The sequence below is a fragment of the Emydura macquarii genome, unplaced genomic scaffold, assembly GCF_026122565.2.
Source record: "Emydura macquarii macquarii isolate MOO-44397 ecotype Brisbane River unplaced genomic scaffold, CSIRO-AGI_Emac_v2 contig_663, whole genome shotgun sequence".
Classification (NCBI taxonomy): Eukaryota; Metazoa; Chordata; order Testudines; family Chelidae; genus Emydura; species Emydura macquarii.
Genome location: NW_027130800.1, coordinates 4,650 through 17,952, shown reverse-complemented (window position 1 = coordinate 17,952; position 13,303 = coordinate 4,650). Strand labels below are relative to the sequence as shown.

Below are 13,303 nucleotides of genomic sequence, written 5' to 3'. Positions count from 1 at the left end.
GCCCTGAGAGCAGTGAAAGTTAGCTGGATATGTAATCTTCCATCCAAGGTGTGGGAGTAAACCAGCTTCCAATATTTAGCTGCTAGCTGAATTCCCACCATTGATAAGCCTATTGGTACTTCTGTCTTGTCTCACAAGTACTTGGCAGTCCTCTCCATATATATCTCTCCCTTACATAACAATGAGCCTCTGCCACCGCCCCATCTCCAAATCACTCCTGCTCAAAACCCTCCTGTCTGTGATCTGGATGCTCCAAGATGTGGTGACTACAGCAAAAGGAAGTTCAGCCCAGAGAGTCTATCCCAGGCCCATCATTAAGGTATGGAGTGGAGGATGTTGCTGGCTAATGAGAAAGGTCTGCAAGCAATTCTCAGTCTGCAGGAGATAGTGAGATGTAGAGCTGGAATGTCCAGTTGGTGGGAAATTCTATTTCTTTTCATTCTTATTTGGGGGGGAAAAAAAAAGAAAAAAGAAATCATTTTCAAGTTTCCTGTGAACTGGAAATTATGAAAAAGTTCAGTTTTGAAATTTCAGAACTCCACTTCAGATTTCCAAATTTCATTTTGGAATTTCAAATATTCATTTTTGGAAGTTGGAAACTGCATTTTGGAATTTTTGTTTTATGGGATTTTTGCCCTGCAGATACACGGAGAGCACTTTTCCTTGTATTATTATAAATTATTATAAATCCTTACACTAGGTTCTGACTCCTGCAGGTCTCCCTCAGTGCCTGCATTGACATTGGGTTGCTTTGTGGCTTGGATGGGCTTGGAACATTGCCCTGCTGACAGCTGTGATAGTGCTGGGTGTTCGGGGTGAGTAAGAAGAAGTTCCTCACCTTGTGCAGGAATGATGGTTCTTCGAGATGTGTCCCTATGGGTGCTCCAATGTAGGTGCATCAGCATCCCTGCGCTGCTGATCAGAGAACTTCAGTAGCAGTATCCGTTGGGCCTGCACATGCTCAGTATCTCCTCGTGCTGTGCCATGAGGCTAGCCAACACACATGAGCTACCTGTCCTCAGTTCCTTCTCTACCGCAGAGTCACAGAGAGAACTCCAAAGAAGAGGGGAGGAGGTGGTTAGTGGAGCACCAATAGGGGACACATCTAGAAGAATCATGGTTACTGCACACGGTGAGTAACTTCTTCTTTGAGTAGTGTCCCTATGGGTGCACCACTGTAGGTGACTTCCAAGAAGTACCCCCTTGGAGGGCTGGGACTTCAGAGCCGGGTTAGTCACAGATGATAGTCTGTGGAGCCAGAGGTGGCATCAGAAGCAGAGACCCGCGGTGACTACATAATATTCTGCGAAAGTGTGGACTGATGCCCATGTCACTGCTCTGCAGATCTGAGATGGGGACATTCTTAAAGAAGGCGACAGATGATTAGATCTATCTTGTGGAATGTGTATGGATAGCGTCTGGAGAGCTCATGTTATGAACTTGGTACGATGAACTGATGCGATTCGAGACCCACTTGGAGAGTCTTTGGGCTGATAGCACTGAGCCCTTAGATCTTTCTGCCATAGAAATAGTCTGGGGAATTTCCTGAAGGCTTTTATCCTATCAAGGTAGAATGCAAGGGCTCTCCTAATGTCTTGGGCATTCAGCATGGCCTCCCTGTTGTCGTGGTGAGGCTTGGAGTAGAAGGCAGGAAGGTGAATAGACTGATTCATGTGAAACAAGGAAGGCACTTTAGCGATGAACCTTGGATGTGGCCTATGTGTAACCTTGTCAGGGAAGAACACTGCATGGGGGAACGCACCATCAGAACCGCTATTTCCACTATTCTTCTAGCCGAGGAAATTGCAGTCAGAAAGACTGTTTTCATCAATAGGTGTGCTAGCGAACAGGTGGCCCTAGGTTCGAAGTAGGGGCCTAGACAGTCCTTTCAATACTAGGTTTAAGTCCCATGAGGGGGTAGGAAGTTGAAGTTGAGAAAAGATGTGTTATTTCCTTAAGGAATCTCTTAGTGGTCAGGTGCAATAATATTGAGTACCCTTCTATGGGTTGGTGAAATGATGTAACAGCTCCTAGGTGTACCCCAATTTTTTAAGGGTCAGGGCATATTCCAGAATATATGGAAGAGTTGTCGACACTGGAGAGATTTGGTGGGACATGCACCAAATCTGAAACCTGGACCATTTCTGCAGCTAAGTGTGTCACGTGGACGACTTTTTACTGTGCAGTAAAACCTCTTGTACTTCTTTTGATCGTGAGCTCTCTAGGGGCTGGAATCATGTAGGGGCCGGAATCATGTAGGGGCTATGCTTTCAGGTGAGGAATCCCCAAGTTGGGATGTGTGGTACACCCTTTGTCCTGAGAGGGAAGGTGCAGAGTGGCTGGAAGAGAAACTAGAGGGTACATTGCGAGCTGCATCAGGTAAGGGTAGCAGGTCTGCCTCAGCCATGTGAGAGCGATCAGAATTACGTGAGCTCTGTCCCTCTTTATCTTCAGCAAGAGAGGAAATGGCAGGAAGGTGTAAAGAAGGTCCTTGTACCTCGGGAGGAGGAAGGCATCGCCCAGAGAGTGCTGTCCAATCCCTGCCCTGGAACGGAATCGCCGACACCTCTTGTTCTTGTAAGTGGCAAACAGATCTGTGGAGAGCGTTCTTCACCTTGTGAATAAGTGGTGAAGCACTGACGGGTGCCTCTCCCATTCATAGTTGTGTGGGAATGTGTGACTGACCTTGTCTATCATGTTTTGTGTGCCCAGGAGGTCAGCCGTGAACATGGTGACGTTGTGAGAGATGCACTAGTTCCATAGTTTCATTGCCTTCATGCAAAGAGAGGGTGATCTGGCTCCCCCCAGCGGTTGATATAATAGATGCAGACTATGTTGTCCATTAGGATCTTTATATGTGATCCTGTTATTAGTGGGAGGCAGCAGGCACCAGCGTTCCTGACTACTCTCAACTCTAGAAGATTGATATGCAGGGACATCGCCACAGCTGACCATTTGCCTTGCGCTGTGAGGCTGTTTAAATGCATGCCCCACCCTACGAGGGATGCATTAGTGGTAACGCGTGACAAAGGTAGTGCCTGAAAAAAGGGGATCCCTTTGCCTGCACTGGCCAGGTTCTTCCACCAGTCCAGGGAGTTCCCAGTCCTGGTGGGCAGTGACAGGGCTCTGTCCAGTCTGTTTCATCTTTAAATTGAGCTGAAACACAGCTGCAGGCAAAGCATGTGACATTTTGTGTGTGGAATCACCACCATGCTGACCATTATTTGCTCCAGGAGCAGAAGGCAGATTCTTGCTGGCACCTGAGGGCTGCATTAAGCTGTGTCTATAAGCAATACCAGGGATAGAAACTTGTCTCAAGGTATGAAGGCTTTGGCTTGTAGCATGTCTAGATCAGCCCCTATGAATACTGCACCATACTGCTCATCATCTCCGTACATGCATCTCACATTGGTTAACACATGAGAAGTTGTACATGTATGCTTGGAAAGTATGTTCTCTAGGCCCTGTTGTTAAAGGCAGGTCATTCGAAGGTAGCCTACCTGAAGACAAACTGCTCCAGATAGGAGGTAGGAGACATTTATCTTCATGGTGGACCCTTGTGTGTCTTACAAGAGGAGTCTATTAGCATCCTGAGTCAAATCCTAACACAGAGCTGATGGAGACTTCAGAAGGAAACTAACAGGAAGAAGAAAACAGATGGGGGAGGTGGGCACTGTTTTCAGGTGGAGATCAAAGGTTTAGTCTGGGATATTGAGGAGTGCAGAGACACACCCTGGCATCCTTCAATCTGTGAGGACAAAGTGTCAAGGGCTTGATGTTAGGAAAGGAGGGATCTCAGCCAACCTGGCTGAAAATGCTGGGAAAAGGACTAGAGATAAACTAGTCTGTAGGAGACAGGAGAATGCCTTGGGGGTTAAGTTTAGACTCTAAAAAGCATGTGGGTTGTTGTCTCACTCTGATGCTGATAGCAAGCTACAAACCTCTAGCAGGTAATGAACTTACACACGCAGGGACACACCCAACTGTGTTACATGAATTCTTTCTCCAGCCATTCATGAACCAACAATAGAGAGGCACCAGCCAATTCCCCTCCAGCTCTCCAGCCCTGCACCCCAGAACTGTACCATCTGGAGCTGGTCAGAAGCCTGGCCAGTGTAAAGTTCAATATTCAGTTCGCCATTTCAAAGGCAAGTCAACATGCACTAGCCTTTGTAACCTGAGCAGATTTGCACACCAGCCCTTGAGTGCACCAGAACTGCCAGATGCCCAGTCCACCTGTGGTCCACCCCCAATGGTCAAGCAGTATCCATTGACTACCATGAGAGAGTAAGCATATAAGCAGTTTGAGATAGTGGATTCTCTCCTTGTTGAGTGTCAGTGAGCCATTAATACTGTCTGGCCATTCACGCCATTGTTACACCTGACAGGCTGGCTTTGGGGGTTTCTCACCCCACAACATATTTTAGTAACATGCACAGCACCACTTCATCACTTCACATACGAAGATCGTACATACAATCCAACAGGATGTTAATGTTCAACAGAACAAGACTTTCAAATTGAAACCTCAAGGCACATTTTGTACCAAACAATTCTAGGACACTGCTGAATAATGGGGATGCAGGGGGCAGCTTTGAGGCACAGAGTGTCACACTCTCTCTCTCACTTGAATTTCTGTTCATTGATAATATATTTATAGTGCAAAGGAGGATAAGTTTACCGAGGTGCTGTGTGTTAACCAGAGGGGTGATCCCAAGTTGAACCTTGTAAGCTCGTGTGTACGATTCCTTTGGGAACAGCAAATCCGAGTGTTCTGTGAGTTGTGCAGGGGAACAGGAGCTAAGCACTGCAGAGGGACACTCAGAGAGAGAAAGTCCTGTGAACTCCAGAGTCCAAACAAGTCTCAAACTTGTGATTCCATGTCACGTCCCTTCTCTCATTGTAAGGACATCAGGTTTGCTGCAGACCCAGAGTCTCTTTGTGCCACACCTCGAGCTGCTGATCCAGTTCTCTTCACTCAGATATGCACAGTCGCCTCCTCCTCTTATTGGAAACCTGCAACACAGACAGCAGGGGCTGGAGTCAGGGAGCGCTGGGCATTCCCCATCACTTACACACACAGGCAGGTCAGCGAAGGGAGGAGGTGCAAGCAGGGACATCTGTCCCATTTCAGACTCCTCCTTGGCAAAGGGGAAAGTAAGAGTGTAGGAAGATAGCAGGTACTGCAGGACAGGGAGAGGGAGAAGGGGCTGTGGGCTGAAAAACAACAGCTGGGGCTTCCAGTGATCTCTTTATGCTGGGTAGATATTTGGCACGACTTGCCCGCCACTCAGCTTTGCCTGATGCTGTCACCTAGACTGAAACTTTCTCTCCAGTCCCATTTGACCCAAAGGGGAGAGATTCCACAGGCCTCTCTCACATGGCAGCAAACAGCAGCAGCTCCCCATGGAAAAGAGTTTGATACAATCCTCCCCAGGCAGCTCTGGGACTGTCAGAGTGTTGCGAGCCTGTTTCAGTCCATAGGGGCATCAGGACAGACTCTTAATAGTGAAATGAGATTTCTGTCTAGCACCTTCCAAGGGAGAGACCCTCAAGTTACACCAACAGTGCAGAGCAGACGCTAGTCTCCATACTACGCAGTTCAGAAGAGTTAAGGGGTTTAACTTCCACTGACACAGCCCACTGGGGGGAAGGGAGCTCTGGTTAATGTCCACTCCAAGGGAGCAGCAGCCTTCCCCGTCTCCAGGACTGTGCTATATTGTAAACCATTTGGGGAAGAAACCATTCAACCCCAAAGGGGAGATTCCACAGGTCACTCATACACACTCTGTGTGGCACCCTCTCTGAAATTTCTTTTGCGTTTGTACACTGCCTAGCACAATGGGGCCTTGGTCTAGGGCTCCTAACGCACTTCAGTAATACAAATAATAATGACAACACTGCACTGGGGCCTCAAATGTTGGGGGAAGAATCCAGACACATTCTCACAAACACCCCCCACGGTTAGATAAATTTTTGTTCCACTGGCAGCACAGCGACACCTGTGAGCTAACACTGACGACGTCACTAGAGGGAAAGGGACTCACCGGAAGTCGAATTCGGTGCCATTGGGCCATCTCCAGGGCTGGCCCAGCTCCTTCTGGAGGCCGATCCAACGGTCAGAAAAGCCCTTATAGAGAAGCAGGAAACTCTGAAAAATAAGACAAACCAAATTATATTTAGGCCAATGACTGTGGTGCTCGCCTGCCCTGTGGCTCTGTGTGGCTACTGCTCAGAATTTCAGGTTTGGATGGGTCACCTGTAGTTTGCCAGCTGAGAGCCCCAGGTCTAACAACACCAGCCCAGCCCGGGCCACAGGGAGACTGAGAACAAGTCAATCTAATGATCCAGCTGTAGGTCACAAGACAGGATTCTGCTAGAGCAACAGTTCTTCCCTCCACTGGCCCCTTCTAGGTTTGGAAGGGGTCAGAGCTGGTAAGTGAAGGGCCATCAGGACAGCAGCTGGCAGCTCCGCCCTGTGACAGCAGCCTCAGCCAGTGAGCCAATCGCTGACCGAGAATCCCAGTTTCCTGGAAGCCCCATCAGACTGGGACATGCTCAGCTGGGGACACGTGAAGGAGCTGGAGGCTGCTCAGAGTCCATCTTCAGCCCCTCTGTCTCCATCCCCACATCCGTGTTTACATGGACAGACCTGCCCCTGCCCTTCTCCAGTTGCTGGCACCTGCCAGGCTCCTTCCCAGCACTTTGCACATAGCGCCCCTGCTCAGACTAACAGGCAGGACCTGCTCTGAGGAAGGGCTGAGCTCACTCCCAGCAGAGCCCAAGATCCTTAGTGTTTCCCCAGGACAAGGAGCCCACCCCATGAAGTCACTGGCTGTGGTGAGCTGGGGAGGCAGGTTCTCAACAGGCAGCCAGTGGCCAGGGCCAGCCCAGCCCTACAGAGATGGATCCTCCCGCCTGGGGCTCTGGGGAAGAGGAGGTTGGGCTGGGAGTGAGGGATCCCTGTGACCCCTGACTGTGAGCCCAGCTCTTGCCAGGGCTGGGATTTGGCTGCCAGAAACACTCTCAGGTTTCCCAGCATAAGAGGCAACAGGGCAATTTCTGGGACCCAGGGCTCAGCCCAGCCTGATTCCAGCCCTGCCAAGCCCCATCTGTTCAGATAAAGCATCTGCCGCTCGCTCACCTTTTCCTGCTCACTGTCGATCCCAGCCAGGGAGGCGCTGAGTAAAGAGCACTGGCTCTGGCTGTAGGTCCAGTTCCCTTCAGTCTCTGAGAAATAATAGCATTTCCCTCGGTATCCGATCCAGCCCTCTGGGCAGCAGGGCCCAGCAAGGGAGGCTGGAGCAGCCAGAGGTGGTTTGGATTTTTCCACTGAAAATGAGGTAGGTAATACAGGGTCAGAGACTGTGTCCAACCAGCCTGACTCTGTCTGAGCAAATGAGGGGAGAGAATCCCTCAGATCCAGGCTGCTCCTTACACCCCTGGCAGCTGTGCTGAGTGAGGAAATAGGCCATTTGAAACAAGATAGCAGGGGGTCGGTTGCCTCTTTAGTGGCTTAGTTTTAGTGGTCCAATTAACTGAAATTGCAGCTAACAAGCAACCAAGAGCAGAGTGTGATAACACCAGATGCACCATGAAGGCGTGGAGCAGGCAGGTAGGGGGAATATTACCTAATGGCTAGCACAGACGAATATTCAAACCAAATAAAAATAAAGATTGTGTGGTACGTTGGGTCAGCTAAACCAGGGACATCCTGCTAACCCAGCCCGCTGGCTCCCCAGCCAGGCTCTGTGCATTAGAGATGTATGTTGGGATGAAGATGGGATTGGACTCACATTAGAGAACAAACCCTGATGGCACTAATCTGTGCAAGGGACAGGCTCCCAGATAATCTGATGCTAGAGCCAGCCCAGCAGAGATTTGCTCAATGTAGGAGTCTGTTCCCCTGAGAATTCGAGCTATGTTCCTAGCCCTGGGTGGGAGGGACTAGCACAGCTCAGCGAATTGTATCCTGTGCTTAAAAGAAGTCTGTGCAGAGTATTAGGAGCCATGTGAATTAGTTTTACAAAGTGCTGTTTGCAGAGACATGAATAGCCACTAAGTGGCACCAGACACTCAGAAATGGGAATTGTCTGTGAGTTTAAGAGGTGCGTTAAAAAGGTTCAGTGCCCAAGTCACCCTTTAAAGAGACGGTTCAGCTGGGACCTGCTCCAACAGCCTTCAGCACGTCTGTCCCAATTCGCAGGGAAATTCAGGGGGCACTCGACTCTGGTAACCTCCTTTTGAAAGCCCCTCCCCAGCCTTCTTCCCCCAGTGCAGCAGCAGGGACGGGGTTATACAACCTCCTTGGAAAGTCTCCCTGAAGAGTGGCATTGGGGGGGGCAGGCCCCCGGGTGCTGGCTTGTGGTGGGGTGGCAGGTTGGCCCTTTAGGACATACAGGAGACTCTGATGACCCCCGCCCACTGTGAAAGACCAGCCCAGAGCGCAGCTACCCGCCGCTCCAGCCCCACAGCCGGCAACCTTCATGGCATGCCCCTTGACTCTGGCTACCTCCTTTTGAAAACCCCACTCACCCACCACCCGTCATGACAGGCCAAACTGCGGGGGGGGGGGGGTTACACCTGGCTGACCCTTCACAACAGGTGGAGGGCTGGAGACGCAGGAGGCTCTGAGGGGCACCCCCAATGCCTCCTCCCACACATGTTGTGAAGGTCCGGCCCACTGTCCCCATCCGAGCTGGCACCGAGGTGCAGGCCTGCAGGGGGTAGGCGGGCGGTGTGTGCCAGTAAGTCCTGGGATCAGGGGGTGGCGGAGCCAAGCCTGCATTTGAGTCCACCCCACCGCGCACCTCATGCCCCTCCGCAGGTACAACCCCCCCCCCCCCCGGGGTACCTGGTGGGCAGTGCTGAGATCCCTCCTGCCTTACCCGAAGAGGGACGTGAGGCGGGGGGAGGGTGCAAATGTGAGCTTGGCCCCCGGGTGCCGGAGACCCTCAAAACACCACTGTCTCTGAAATTTAACCCTGGGTCTAATACTAGGGACGTATCTGAAGGGCCAGTGCAGTAGGTTAATGCTCAGAGGCAGAGTTATTATGTCTAACAGCTAAATCAGGACAAACCATTTTAGACCCACTGGATTCACTAGTTAGTCACTTCCCTGCCCCCCCACGGACACAGGGGAGCAGAGACTGGGTGGGCCAGGCCCTTACCTGCTAGAAATGCTGCTAGGGTAGCGATGATGATCAGAACTGGGACTAGGACTTGCCAGGAAGCGCATTTCCTGAGCTTGACGTTAGACCCAGAGCCTGAAAGAGAGAAAGGCTGAGAGCTTCTGGAGAGCAGACACATTAACAGGATCAGTGTCTGAGTGTCGGTCTAGCAAGTTTCTATTCTGACTACCAGAGTGTGTCCCTCCCCTATCTGTGTACAGACAGGAACTACAGCCCCCTAGTCCGAGGGCTAAACACAATAATAAACTCGCCCAGTCCCAAATCACCCCCACACTCACCCAACCAGCACATAGTTAAATGGCTCCTAGAACTAGAAGATACCACTGGACTGTTGAATTTCTCCCACTGCTCCTGCCCAGACACTCAGATCTGCTACACAGACTGACCCTCGGCTCACAGTTGACCAGTGCTGGGAATGTGTCACTCACTCACCTTTTTTCTGGCCTCAACTGGGAAGAAGCAGATTGAAAAAATAATCAGACTTTCCCCACACACTCAATGCTGCACCTGCTGCTGTAGCATTTCAGTGATGACACTACCTAGGCCAGAGGGGGAGCTTCTTTCTAAGTAGCTATTCCACCTCCCACAGACGCGATAGTGAGGTTGATGGGAGAATTCTCCTGGCAGCCTAGTCCTGTCTACACTAGGGGTTAGATCGGTTTAAACTGAATCTTTCAAAACTGTGGATTTTTCACACCCTTGAGTGAAGTAGTCTGTTATATCGACCTGATTTCCTTGTCCCTGTCTACTCCAGCCACACCCAACCTCCTGGATTAAGTCAGGCAGTCAGAGACCAGTCAGAGGTTGGGCCACTCACCCCCTGCCTCTCTCTTTAGCTCATGCAAAATCCACCTGGTGTCAGAGCTGCCTGAAGACATGCCCAGCACAGACTGCAGCCTCTGACCGTCTGAGAAACACGGGGTTCAGTTTTTCTATTTGCAGCTACATTATCGTCAGGTTCACAGCATTTAACAGAAGAGACACTGGGAGACCCTGGGGGCAGCCATCCTGGGACAGACCCACTGGGTTTTCTAAGGCTCCTTCTCTAGATGTAAGTGCAGTTACATGAGGGCAGAGTAGCAAAGGCATCAGATGTACAACAGGAAGATCTATCAATCTTCTTCCTGCCGCACATACAGGAATCTCTATGCTGAGAGTCTGAAGCAAGCCCAAGGTCCCCCAGACTAAGGACTGGCCTCTCTGCTCCTGCCCCAGAGTTCACACAAGGGTCCGATCTCTCAGACTCCCTGCAACTCTTGACTCTCCGTGTCTGAAGAAAGTTTCCTTTGAAATCTTGATTCTCAGGACAGAGAGGGGATTTCCATCAGTGACAGTGACACACCGACAGAGGGGTACTCAGGGGAATGACCCCTGGCCACCCCAGGGGAGATGAAGCTTCCAGCTCCAGCATGAGAGATTTGGAGATCTCAACATCCCCATCCCCCTCTTCCTGCACATCAGCTTTAGGAAGAGCTTTCCCCAGAGCTCAGGGCCACATCTCACAGGCACAGCAGCTGCACCAGCAAAAATGCAGGAGCAGATGGTGTTACCTGCCACCCCCAGACTTGGGTTCATTTTCATGCACATGCAGGGTCTTGCCTCCATGCACCTCTCACTTTCCACAGAGAACAAATGTGATGTGGACCAGAGGGAGATGGGGATCAGGATTTCAGCGGGGTAGCAACCTCTGCCCACTGCAAGACCTTTGGCCAAATGCAGGCACAGGAAGTATAAGCAGCAGAGACAAGCTGGGTACCTGTTCCATAGGAGCTCACTGGCACACTCAGTTTCCTGCTGCACCCACACGTGGTAGTTTGAACAGTTTCAGACACCGTTGAAAGCATGTCCCCTTCTGGACATGCCTCAGTGACTCTGACCAGCCTCTTTCCATCACCTGGCTCCCATCTTTTCTCCACAGGTTCACACTGGTTAAGGGCCTTCTTCAGCTGCTGTTCCTCATCCATGGGACACCCTCCTTCTTCCATCTCTCCTCTCACACCTCAAGCCTGGAACACGTGCTGGGCTCCAATCAGCTCCATCTCAGGGGCCATGACATCTGATTCAGGGCTGGTCTATGTTCAGATCTGCACTGGTTTAGTTTACTGTCTGATGTTAAACCAGTGCAAGTGTTTGAACCAGGCTGATTTGATTCAGCTGAAGTCCTTTAGGAAGAGTTTGAAGATAAACTGAAATACGAGTGTCCACATACACACTTGCACCAGTTTCACTCCACTAAGTAGATGCAGATATATGTGTAGACGAGTCCTCAGAGCCTACAGGGTGGGTTCCAAGCTGTGGCAGATGTCCCAGCCCGACTGCCAGGTGCCCTCAATGGTTCTGTTCACCGTCAGAAAAAAAAAAAAAAACCTTTACATGTTTTTTTCTTCCCTTTTTTAAATTAACCTGTTTAAAATGAAGTCTGAATTAATACATAGTATGTTAAGGGCTAAGCTTATTATAATCTATTAAAAGTTTTAAATAGAAACTCAATATGTTGAATTCATGAGCCCATATAAAAAACTTTGAGATAAAGGCGGCTTTCCTATATAAAAGAAAAAAATCAAGTGAAAAACTTCTCACTTTTCATGTCAAGCTTTATACATAAGGCACAATAGGCCATGTACTGTATAAAGGGCTTGATCCTCTGAGGGATCCAGGGGCTATGCTAGTGGGTGCACGTTTGTTTAATAAAAATAAATGGCATGTGCCGCTTTGTGTTTATCTATATTCCAGTTACCATCCTAATGCAGCTTGACACACGTCACCAGCAAAAGTTAATTATCTAGTAAATGAGCAAGATCTCCTCATTTCCTAACACACTAAATTCTAACATGTGCAATGAATACGAATCTGTAAATATTAAGCTGTTATTGCATCAATAGATGTCTCTAGTCACAGTGTGACATTACCAGCCTAGGCAGCAAGAGATGCACCAGATCCAGTGTGAAGGCTCTGGTCAGTCACAGAGCGACCTGGGTTAACGGTTACCAGTGAGAAACCCCTTTTCTTCAGCACACAACTGAAGTACAAGTGGAAAAGTGGATTGACATCAACCCTGGACAAGCCTCTGCCCCGCAGCCCGATTAAACTCTCAGCCCCAGCTGCTCTGCGGGCAGTAACTGGGGGGCAATGAAAGGGACAGTCTGCCCCGCCCCCTGCCAGTGACGGGGGGCAATGGAGAGGGAGGCCCCCCAGGGGCAGCAAGGGCAGCTCTGCTGTGCGGTGGGGGAGCGGGGAGGGGGTTTCTGCCGCGGAGGAGACGAGGAGCCGTAAGAGGGAAACCCAGGTTCGGTCAATGGGGCTAGAGCCGAAGCTGGGTTCGGGGTCGGGCTCCTTCCAGCGGGGGCGGGGGGCAGCGTCCCCGGTCCCCGCTCCCATCCCATTGGCCAGAGTCTGCCGGACACACCCCGCCCTCCAGGAAAAGAACAAGACCAGCCGAGCCGCGGGAAGTTCCGAGCTGCGGGGGGACCATAGAACCCCGCCTGTCACTCACCCGAGTCCCGCCCCAGTCGCACGTGGCGCTGCCTAGTTCCGAGCTGCGGATCCCAGGCGGACTCGGGCAGGTTTTGCCTACGAGCCGGACGGTTCCCGCGCGAGTCCCGGGATTCGGGTTTGTTCGCGGCCCCTGGGCGCTACTTCGCTGCTTTTCCAGCCGCTGCTTCTGCGCCTGCCGGCTTCGGGTGCAGCGCAAAATGTTCAACATCTGAAACCCCCCAAAACCGCCAGTTCCTGTTTCTAATGCAAAAGACCCTGGTGGGGATGTAAATCAATCGCTGTTCAGCTGCTGAGTTTCTACATTTCTATTTTAAGTCAAACGTCAGGGCTGTCAGTTTCTAAGGCTACGTTGGTTTCTATTCAACTTTACATAAAACAAGTCTGGTTGCCGTAGCCTGTGGCCCAGAGCCTCAAATATCAGCTCCTGCAAACACTAGATTTCGGTGTGAATTCAGCACTTACATACCACTGAAGAGCTGGGCTCATGTTCTCAAAAATTCCCAGCACAGGATCGCTCTGACACTGTTCACAGGAGTTTCTCTTCCAGAAATCTGAGCAGAGGCTCCTCAGTGAGTTAAATGATCAGAGCTCCATTGAATACTAGAGCTAGGGATTTG

General features: G+C 50.6%; 1 protein-coding gene across 1 annotated transcript; it reads right to left on the bottom strand.

The window, feature by feature from the left end:
* Nucleotides 1-4,820: 4,820 nt before the first annotated feature.
* On the bottom strand, nt 4,821-11,155 carry LOC137148575 (C-type lectin domain family 2 member D-like). The gene is made up of 5 exons (XM_067541458.1): nt 10,948-11,155; nt 9,171-9,266; nt 7,145-7,332; nt 6,048-6,151; nt 4,821-5,016 (listed from the first exon to the last, which is right to left on the bottom strand). The coding sequence occupies exons 1-5, from the start codon at nt 11,153-11,155 to the stop codon at nt 4,884-4,886; spliced, it is 729 nt and encodes a 242-aa protein (XP_067397559.1). The 3' UTR covers nt 4,821-4,883.
* Nucleotides 11,156-13,303: the final 2,148 nt, after the last annotated feature.